The sequence below is a fragment of the Heteronotia binoei genome, chromosome 17 (genome assembly GCF_032191835.1).
Source record: "Heteronotia binoei isolate CCM8104 ecotype False Entrance Well chromosome 17, APGP_CSIRO_Hbin_v1, whole genome shotgun sequence".
NCBI classification, from domain to species: Eukaryota; Metazoa; Chordata; class Lepidosauria; order Squamata; family Gekkonidae; genus Heteronotia; species Heteronotia binoei.
Genome location: NC_083239.1, coordinates 24257783 through 24267882, shown reverse-complemented (window position 1 = coordinate 24267882; position 10100 = coordinate 24257783). Strand labels below are relative to the sequence as shown.

The window sequence follows — 10100 nt, the reverse complement described above, 5'->3', positions numbered from 1 at the left end:
ACAAAGCTATGAGCCACTGCAATGATACCTTACATACACACCCCTATATATTCACAAGCAAATGGAGATTATAGACCCACAAAAAGACAAGTGGGTTCCAGCTTAAATCAAATCTGAACTTTCCTTGGAAGCTAAAATGACTAAGCAGAAGCTATAGTATTTTGGTCACGTTGAGAAGAGCCAATGGAAACAATGCTAGGAAAAACAGATGCCAGCAGGGAAAGACCCAACATGAGCTGGATTGGCTCTAACAAGGAAACCAGGTTCCTCAGTTTGCAAGACCAGACAAGGCTGTTAGCAACAGAACGTTTGGGAGGTCACGAATTCATAGGGTTGCCATAAATTGGAAGCCACTTGACCCCTCCCTCCCAAACTTTCATTCAAAAAAATCCCAGAATATACAGATTATTTTCATGCACCCATGTTTAGGAACTGGGGTGTACTGAAGGGCAAAATACCTTGAAAGAACCTGATATACATACTGTTGTAAAGCTACTCAATTGCCGAAACACATACACTCTGGTAGGGGGAGTAGGCAGGAGCTGCGGATAAAAAAGCTTCTGTGGAGGCAGGATCAAGAAAATCCAAACTTCCCTACCCGCACAGCAGCCATCATTCCAGGCTCTGTTATTAGATCTTTCTCCAAACTCAGCAGAAATCATGTCCAGGGAAATACACCACGCTGCCGCAGGGAAGCAAAAAAAACCCTGGCTGTGATCACACACACACAATAATACACTTTCAACTCACTTTCAGTGTACTTTCCAACTGGATGTTGCTGTGTGAACTGGCAAAATCCAGTTGGAAAGTGCATCGGTTAGCATGTATGATAACAGCCCCTCACTGTCCATCATCACGGAAGCGGGGCAAATCATAATCCGGCGGGGAGAAACCACGCGACTGAGCTTCAGAGCTAAACAGAGCAGTGGGACAACTCCAGCAACCAATGAAAAGCAGTGGCGTGTTGGGAGGGGGGGGGCGGCAGCAGCCAAAAGCTTTTCTCTCAGGAGCAACTAAAGCTGCCCTCGGGACAGCGCGGATGAACCAGCACCTCCCCTCTCCGCGCTGCCGGAACCGGAACTCTCACTCTGGCTTCCGGGCGGTGCTTGGCAGGACGACTTCCGCCCGAGGGGAATACTTCCGGCCACCGTATCCTGGCTCTTCGCCTCCGCCATGGAGACTATACTAGAGCAGCAGCGCCGCTACCATGAGGAGCGAGAGCGGCTAATGGACGTCATGGTCAAGGAGATGCTGACGCGCAAGTCCACGGTGAGAGCCCAGGATCCACCCCGGGGGGACGGGGGAGGCGATCGGTGGGGTTCCCTTGACACAAACGCTCCTTATCTCGTTATCTTCCCGTTCTTTGCAGTTGCGTGATCAGATCAACTCGGACCACCGCACAAGAGCGATGCAGGATGTGAGTAAAGCCGGGGTCTCCAACGTGGTGCCCGTGGGCGCCATGTGCCAAGTGGTTTTAGAAAGTGGGCGGGGCAGGGTAGGGCTTTTACCCAGCTGTCCTTCCGATTCACTATTGGAGATTTTTTTTTAAAAAGTTGGTTTAATAGCAAGTGCCCCCACAGCACAATAATCTGCATTGTGTCATTGAAAGTTAAGATGTGGCAATCATTTTGTGGCTGGCTCTGTCTCCTGTGGCACTCGTTCTGTGGCACCCATTTTGTGGCTTTGCCCACCATGTCATGTCAGAATTCCAAATGTGCCTAGAGGTTAAAAAGTTTGGGACCCCTGGAGTAGAGGATTGGGGGGGTGGGACAGGGATGAGGCTTAGTGGGTCATTGACATGTTTTAACAGCTTTCTTTCTCCAGCGCTACATGGAGGTGAGCGGCAACTTGAGAGACTTGTACGACGATAAGGATGGGTAAGCTAGGCAGGGGTGTGTGTGGAGGGGGTCTGCCTCAGTTTCCCATTCCCAGGGCTGGCTGGCATGTTCTCTTCGTGCTGCTCAGGTGTTCTTTTGGTCACCAGGTTGCGGAAGGAGGAGCTCAGCGCTATTTCGGGCCCCAATGAATTTGCAGAGTTCTATAACCGTCTGAAGCAGATCAAGGAGTTTCATCGGAAACACCCCAATGAGGTGAGGGGAGGCCACCTTAGAGCCTCATATGGGTCAGGAAGAGGGCTGGGTGGAATGCTGCCTTAGTTCTTTTGCTGCCCCTTGTTTGCCCCTGCCATTGAACCTTGGTTGTCCTGGTCTGGGGCCCTCTAATTGGCTGCTATTTTACTTTTTGTCTTAGTACTCAGCTTTACCAGAAACCTTTGCCTGGGCATTCTGGCTTCACTATCTGCTTATGGAATCTCAAAATCTCATTGCTTTTGTAGTTTTTTTTTGGAGGCGGGGGGGGGGATAGTTTCTGTCTAACTGTCAAACATGCTACTTCTGAACTGCAGTAACATTGTGTTTTCCTTCACAGATCTGTGTTCCAATGTCAGTGGAGTTTGAAGAGCTCTTGAAGGCACGAGAGAACCCTAGTGAAGAGGCTCAGAGTGAGTTAAGCTGGGCCTTCTATCTCTGTTTTGGAAGCAGATGAATTAAGCTGGTAGAGAACTGGTGCAGCTTTGACTGGGCTTGTTGCCATCAGCAGCTTCCCTGGGTTTTTATTGTGGCAGTTCTGAACAATCTTCCAATCTTTGCTTTCTGCAGACCTGGTGGAGTTCACTGATGAAGAAGGATATGGCCGCTATTTGGATCTGCATGATTGTTACCTTAAATACATTAATCTCAAGTCCTCAGAGGTAAGAAGTCTTGATTGTGCTGTCTGGGGACGTTGCTTATTCAATTCCATCTTGAAGCATAGACAGCTTCAAGAGGGGATTGGAAAAGCATATGGAGCAAAGGTCCATCAGTGGTTATTAGCCACAACTTATCATTGGAACTCTCTGTCTGGGGCAAGTGATGCTCTGTTTTCTTGGTGCTTGGGGTGGGGGGCACAGTGGGAGGGCTTCTAGTGTCCTGGCCCCACTGGTGAACCTCCTGATGGCACTTGGTTTTTTTGGCCACTGTGTGATACAGAGTGTTTGACTGGATGGGCCATTGGCCTGATCCATCATGGTTTCTCTTTTGTTCTTATGCTTAGTGTCTCCCCCTGGACCTTTAGTAACTATCCTAGTTTCTTTATCTGCCCAAGTTTATTATGATGGCATGGAGAGAGCAGGAATAAGGAAATGATTCAGTGGAAGCCCTAAAATCTTATGTCTGTTTGTTAATTATTGTTTGTCTTTCATCCTTTTGTTGTAGAAATTGGACTACATCACTTACCTATCTACTTTCGACCAGCTCTTCGACATTCCCAAGGAGAGGAAAAATGCAGAATACAAGAGGTGAATTCACAACAGGGAGGAATGGGGAGAAGTTGCAGTATGTCAGTCTTGGCCTTGCTTGGCCTGTATTTGTGTTGTACTTTTATGCCATTTTAAGCGACTTGTCTGGATATATTCTCTTTTTTCCACATAGTGATTAGCAGTAACCAGAACCAAATTTAACATTGCTGGATGGAGCATGCTGTCTTTGTACAGAACTCTGCTTGTGGGGGTTGCAGGGAAACATCACTTGAGATAGCAGTCTCCCCTCTTCTTTGTTCATTCCAGATACCTGGAGATGCTCCTGGAGTACCTGCAGGATTACACAGACCGAGTCAAACCACTGTTAGATCAGAATGAGCTCTTTGGCAAGATCCAGGCAGACTTTGAAAAAAAGTGGGACAATGGCACATTCCCCGGCTGGCCAGTGAGTTCCCTGGGGATATCGTTGTGGGTTGGGATTCGGCCTGGATGACTGCCACCCAGAGGGCGGTTGTTCAAACAGGCCTCTCCAGGGCTTGCTCCTTGTAGATGCCTTGATAGCGGCTTGTGTGTCTGATCAGGGAAGCTCTGGTGTATGCCCCAGGGGCCTCAGCCAAGCCTTCTTCTCTTTTGACAGAAAGAGACCAGCAGCGCGCTCACTCATGCTGGTGCCCATCTGGACCTCTCAGCCTTCTCTTCCTGGGAGGTCAGCTTGTCTTCTGTTTTGCTATTTTTTCATTATGGAAAGGTGGTAACAGGATGCAAGGAGCTTCTTGTTTGGGCTGGGCTGTCTCCAGCTAGGGCTGTGTTTAACTCTGGACACTTGTGTCTTTGGGTACATCTACAGGAGCTGGCCTCCCTCGGACTGGACAGGTTGAAATCTGCCCTTCTGGCTTTGGGACTTAAATGTGGAGGGTAAGTAGGGGACTTGGCTGCTGATTGCTGGGTGGGGGGGGGGGAGGTGAAAAGGGAAGAACTTTGTAGTGACCCAAGAATCCAGGCTCACTCCCCAAACAAACTCTTTCTTGGTGATATCTTCCTTTTCTTCCCTCCTCTCCAATTTTGCCCAGAACACTAGAAGAGCGTGCTCAGAGGCTGTTCAGCACCAAGGGCAAGTCCCTGGAAGCTCTTGACTCCTCCCTGTTTGCTAAGAACCCAAAGACAAAAGGCAGCAAGCGGTGAGTTGAGTGTTTTGCTCTCTTGTTACCAGGCAGGGTGAGTTTGGCATGGTTGCCTTTGGCCGCCATTCACTGCCTTCACTTCTGTATTTCTCTCCTTGGCTTGCCTCTCAGTGGCCATTGAAGGGGGTGGGGGTGGCTTTCACTAGCAGCAACTGAATCAGGTTGGTGTTTATGGAACTTTCGTCTTGACAGGGACACTGAGAGGAACAAGGACCTGGCCTTCCTGGAGGCTCAGATCTATGAATACGTGGAAATCCTTGGGGTAAGCACCTGCCTCACTTTCCCTAGTGGTGGGCTCACAGCAGTAGCAATGAGTGAATCACATTCCCATTCTCTGTCTTCCCACTGCAGGAGCAGCGTCAGTTGACACATGAGAATGTGCAGCGCAAGCAGGCGCGGACGGGTGAAGAGCGTGAGGAAGAAGAGGAGGAGCAAATCAGTGAGAGCGAGAGCGAGGATGAAGAGAATGAGATCATATACAATCCCAAGAACTTGCCACTGGGATGGGATGGCAAGGTAAGGGGAAGGGCATAGGGGCAGCAGAGTGCAATTAGAGGTCCCTCATTGGCACACCTGGCATCTTGGAGGACAGACTTATTAGTGGCTTCTAAACATCATGACTGAAGTGAATCTCCACATTCAGAGTCAATCAGTCTCTGAATATGACTGCCAGGAGGCAGCATCAGGAGAAAGCCTTAGCCTTTGTGTCCTGTTGTTGGTCCTCTATAGCAGTGGGTTGGCCACTTTGTGAAATGGGATGCTGGTCTAGATAGACTAGTGGTCTGATCCAGCAAGGCTCTTGTGCTCTGATCTTCTTCTCTTCTCCCCTGCCCCTTACATTCTCTCTTGCCTTCCAGCCCATCCCCTATTGGCTCTACAAGCTCCATGGCCTGAATATAAATTACAACTGTGAGATCTGTGGAAACTACACATATCGGGGGCCCAAAGCATTTCAGCGGCACTTTGCGGTAGGGGTGCTATCAGATTCTTTTGTTTGGTCCGCTGTGAAGTTAAGAGTTACAGTGGGAGGAAAAGAGGTGGCCCATCAGCTGGTTGTTGGGACTCCTGTGCAGCAAAAGTTCCAGGTTATGGCAGTTGAAGAAAGAGAGATGGGGAGCATCCCTTTGTTCAGCTATTAAACCAGTTAAAATAGCAGCCCTTGCCCTTGGGCTGGTGTTCTCATACCATACAGAGATGTTTTGTGGCCACTGTTTTGGGCCATTTTGGTAGGATTAGGGAGAGAAATCATGTGGCTGATTTCACTTTGTGCTCAACTCTCTTTTTGATGCCCTTTTGTGCTCTGTAGGAGTGGCGCCACGCCCATGGAATGCGATGCCTGGGCATCCCCAACACGGCTCACTTTGCAAACGTCACGCAGATTGAAGATGCTGTTTCATGTAAGTGGCTGTGCAGGTGCTCTTGGGGGCATTTGGCCTTATCTGGGTTGTTAGGTACAGTGACTGGCACTGGGGAGATGTCCTCTAACCTCTGTCCCATCAAGGAGATTGGTGGCTTTTCCATTTTCTTTTGGTCGAGTGTGTTCAAGCATGTGAGAAGGGCAGCTTTGGCCCTGCCAGCATCTGCAGCTTTTGGGCACAGAAGAAAATTTTCCACTTGAGGAACCAACACTAGAGATACAATCTAGTGGGGGGGGGGGGGGGGCGCGGGGCGGAAAGAACAGAAAAATTCATTAATTTAAAAAATTATATTTTCCCCCGTCTAAAGACTTCTTTCAGTTTTCCAGTTGAAAAATAGAGAAATTCGGAGGAATGCTGAAAAAAAAATCTACTTGATTTTCCCCTGTTGGTAATGATAGTGAAATGATTTTTAAATACAAAGGTTTTCCCCTTTTGGAATGAGCAAAATTTACTAAAGCAGCAGTTAGGTGTTGCAGTTTTCAGCACTATCTCACTTTAGCCTTGGGTGTATTTGCAATTTAGTTTCATGGAAAGCTAACCTATACTTTTACGTGCTATAAATACATGAACCGATGGAATTTTATATGCTAGCGAAGTTATGACTGATTTTTTCCCCCATTAAAGCAGCAAAATCTCTAACCCAGACACACTTGTATTGCTCTGCGGAGTAGAGGCTGAGGTTTGGGGAACTGGCAGAGCCAGGGTGAGAGTCTGACTTTGTGCTTTTGTTTGTGTTCCAGTGTGGGCAAAGCTGAAGCAACAGAAGGCGTCGGAGAGGTGGCAACCAGACACAGAAGTAAGCTGGCCCCAAGGGTGCTTTATTGATGCCTGTGGGGAGGGGAATGTCTGGGGTTGATGACTTACATGTGTGGATGCCACACTATCCTGTGGCCTTTGCAGTCCAGCAAAGAGAACCAGGAAATGGACATAAGTGAGGAAAGCCAGTGTCCTCTTTTCTTCTCCCATCATCCTTTTCAAAGAGGAACACAGAATCAGACCAAACCTCTTATTGGCTCAGTGCTGTTTTTCTTTTTCTTTCTTTTTTCTTACCTTGCCCCACACTTGGAACCCAACAAGCTTCTTTCTTTTCTTTGCAGGAAGAGTACGAAGATTCCAGTGGGAATGTCGTCAACAAAAAGACCTACGAAGATTTGAAACGCCAGGGCCTGCTGTGATGGAAGGATGCTGCCCCAATGTACTCGATTGTCATTCTCCTCCTGTTACCCGCCCCTCCCCCCCACACACACATAGTATGCTGAATTTCCCTCTTCTTTGTCAACTGGCACTTCCAGGATGCTAGCAGGGTGGATTCTGAAACAAGTTTGTTTTTGTTTTTCTATGGAAATAAATGTTAGTGTTAAAGAGAATGGGCATCTGGTATGGTTTGTAGCCTGCAGCACTTTGGAGTCTTCCCCAGACTTGCATGTGCATCACTTCCTCCTGGTAAACTGAGATCTGCGCCCCTCCCCCGCCATCTCCAGTGTCCTGGAAAAGACTGACCATTTTCAAGTTGTGAGGCCTGTTTCCAGTTCCTCAGGGACTTCGTTCTGGATGTGTTCCAAAGCATGTCTTCCAAGTAGATGTCCAAATTTCCTCCCTCCTGCACAGAACTGTTTACCACTGAGAAGAGTTTCATTTGAAATTCAGTGGCTTTGGCCATCCTTGCTTTCCCCCCTTCATAGCATGTGATGCTAGCTTGCTAAGTTCACCTTGTACCTAGGTTTTTTTTTAAATGTCTCTTATGTGACTTTGATTCTAACTCGAAACAAGATAGCTAAACTTTATATCTCCAAGCACGAAACCACTGTACACCCATGTATATAAAAATAAGCAAGGGTAAACATTAAACACAGGTTTGGATATGATTACCGTATTTTTCGCACCATAAGGCGCTCCGGAGGATAGGACGCACCTTCCTCCTGGGGGGCGATCCGTTGCCTCTGCCTCCGATCCGGTGCTTCCCCCACGCCTGCCTGCCTGCCTGGCTCCATCTTCTTCAGGCAAGCGCTGGGATCGCTCCACGTGGCCCCACCGCAAACCCAGCGCTTCGCAAGCGCCGGCTGCGGAGGGGGCAGCGTGCTTCCTCCTTGCCTGTGCCTAGCTTCAGCTGTGATGTTTAAAGCAAGCGCTGGGATCGCTCCCTCCGCCCTCCGATCCCAGTGCTTGCTTTAAACATCAGAGCTGAAGCCAGGCACACAGGCAAGGAGGAAGCACGCTGCCCCCTCCGCAGCCGGCGCTTGCAAAGCGCTGGGTTTGCAGTGGGGCCATGTGGAGCGATCCCAGCGCTTGCCTGAAGAAGATGGAGGCAGGCGTGGGGGAAGTGCCGGATCGGAGGAAGAGGCAGCAGCTCGCCCCCCCCCCCCCCCGGAAGGCACGTACCTTCGGACCATACTTTTCCCCCCACTTTTTTTGGGGGGGGGAGTGCGTCTTATGGTCCGAAAAATACGGTAATTATGCCAGACCACTCTGCCTCCAACAGTTGCAAACTTTTACCTCCTTGTAGCATAGTGATTTTATCTAAAAGGAAATTATCCTTTGTCAAGCTACTCCCAAATGGCAGGGCAATTTTTGGATTTCCAGTGTTTTGCAAGGACTAACCCAGCAACAGTAATCATATATGTGAGAATAACCTGTACCTTGGATACAGTTGAACATAATTTTGAAGCATGGCAAAGCCGCATCCCATACTTCAGCAATTGTAGTCCAATATTCCCTCGCAGATTTCTAAAACCACCACACATGAATGATGTCTGTGGAAGGTACATCATAATACCATCGAGATAAACTACAGATTTTCGCTATTTGATTATGTCTAGTTTTCTATAAACAGAAATTCTTGGGATGGGGGGCATAGTTAAGAAAAGCCATTTAATTCTAAGAGTCACCAGTTGCCACCTATAGTTATGCTGCCCAGTCACAGCTAAGATCAAGTTTAGAGGCCACCATCTTTTTTCCCCTAAGAAGAAGGAGGAGGTAGGGCATGAGGGTCGTGGAGTTCCTTTAATCCAGCAAGCTTTGTGCCCTCATCCCTTGCGGTTCCTTTGCCATGCAGCAGAAGGCAACTGAATGTTCCTGTGTCTTTGGAAGAGCCATGGCCATGTCATTCTCCCAAACAAAGGGGCTCCAATGTTCCACACAGCAAGCTCTAGGTGTCCTTCCTTTGCTCATGAGAACATGGAGAATTGCAGATTGTCAGTGTCTTAAGCAGCTTGCCTCTGTGATGGGAGAAAAAGAAGGCAACTGGTGGGTGGATGCCTCAGAAGGCATGTTTCTGTGCTTTTGCAATAGTTCATCTGTCTTGCAGAAGGATGTACCCTGTGGCAACCTTATTTGGCCTGGCTGCAATAGGAAGCACTTGAAGCACCTGTTCCGTTGGTCTCTTTAGAGCCAGCCATGTCTGCTTCAGCTGATGATGGCTCTTCTCATTCAGGTCCTGATTTCATGCTCTCCGGAAAGTCTAATGTGTGGTCAAAGAGGCACCTCTTTGGAGACTGCCCAGGGCTGTTTTATATGAGAAGTCTGCTTCATGCAATTTCCCCTTCCCTGGAGTGCTAGCTGGTGACAGATCAGATGTGTCCCACTGAGAATCTACTGGGTACATGTAAATTTTCAGGCTAGTTAGAAAATAAGATAACTTCTTTTAAAGTGGTTGCTCTTCTTTGCAGAACAGACCACACACATCTGCATCTATCTGTTGGCTGTATTTCCCTTCCCACTACCGGCTTCCCAGCTCTCAGAATGATCTGTTGTGGTTTCTATGTTCTTTTGGGTCCCCAGTGACGAGTTCCCCAAGGAGGGAGGGAGGGAATAATTAATCTAATTGGGGGCAGGCTTGTTGCTGCAATTATCCCAGTCCTGCTTTGGGCCCAGAAAGCAACAGCCCCAGTGGCGAGATGGGGATAGCAAGTAGAGCAGAGGCTGTTTTAGTAGAGTCTTCCTAAAATAACAGGACACAAGCAGAGCTTTGGGGACCAGGTGGAATATGGGGAGAAGGTCTGTGAACAAAAATTTACTAAATAGAGTTCAAATGAAGGAGGCAGTCCGTCCCCTCCTGAAAAAGGTTACATCAGATCTGGCCGAATTGGCTCATTATTGGCCGGTCTCAAACTTGCCCTTTTTGGGCAAAATCATTGAGAGGGCTGTGGCATTGCAGTTACAGGGCTTCTTGGATGACGCTTCCACCTTGGACCCATACCAGTCCGGCTT

At 48.4% G+C, this 10100-nt stretch overlaps 1 protein-coding gene across 1 annotated transcript; it reads left to right on the top strand.

Moving 5' to 3' along the window:
- The first annotated feature begins 972 nt into the window (after positions 1-972).
- Positions 973-7261, top strand: SF3A3 (splicing factor 3a subunit 3). Its single transcript, XM_060258051.1, has 17 exons — positions 973-1269; positions 1370-1417; positions 1825-1877; positions 1985-2090; positions 2428-2500; positions 2658-2749; positions 3252-3334; positions 3602-3740; positions 3933-4001; positions 4143-4210; positions 4366-4473; positions 4669-4738; positions 4828-4992; positions 5334-5444; positions 5783-5873; positions 6635-6690; positions 6992-7261. Exons 1-17 carry the CDS (start codon positions 1174-1176, stop codon positions 7067-7069), a joined length of 1506 nt encoding a protein of 501 aa, XP_060114034.1. The 5' UTR covers positions 973-1173; the 3' UTR covers positions 7070-7261.
- The last annotated feature ends 2839 nt before the right edge of the window (positions 7262-10100 follow it).

Coding starts and splice junctions, on each gene's coding strand:
- SF3A3 (XM_060258051.1), top strand. CDS start 1,174: ATGGAGACTATACTAGAGCAGCAGCGCCGCTACCATGAGGAGCGAGAG. Junction 1,270..1,369: donor TGCTGACGCGCAAGTCCACG/GTGAGAGCCCAG, acceptor CGTTCTTTGCAG/TTGCGTGATCAGATCAACTC. Junction 4,002..4,142: donor CAGCCTTCTCTTCCTGGGAG/GTCAGCTTGTCT, acceptor GTACATCTACAG/GAGCTGGCCTCCCTCGGACT.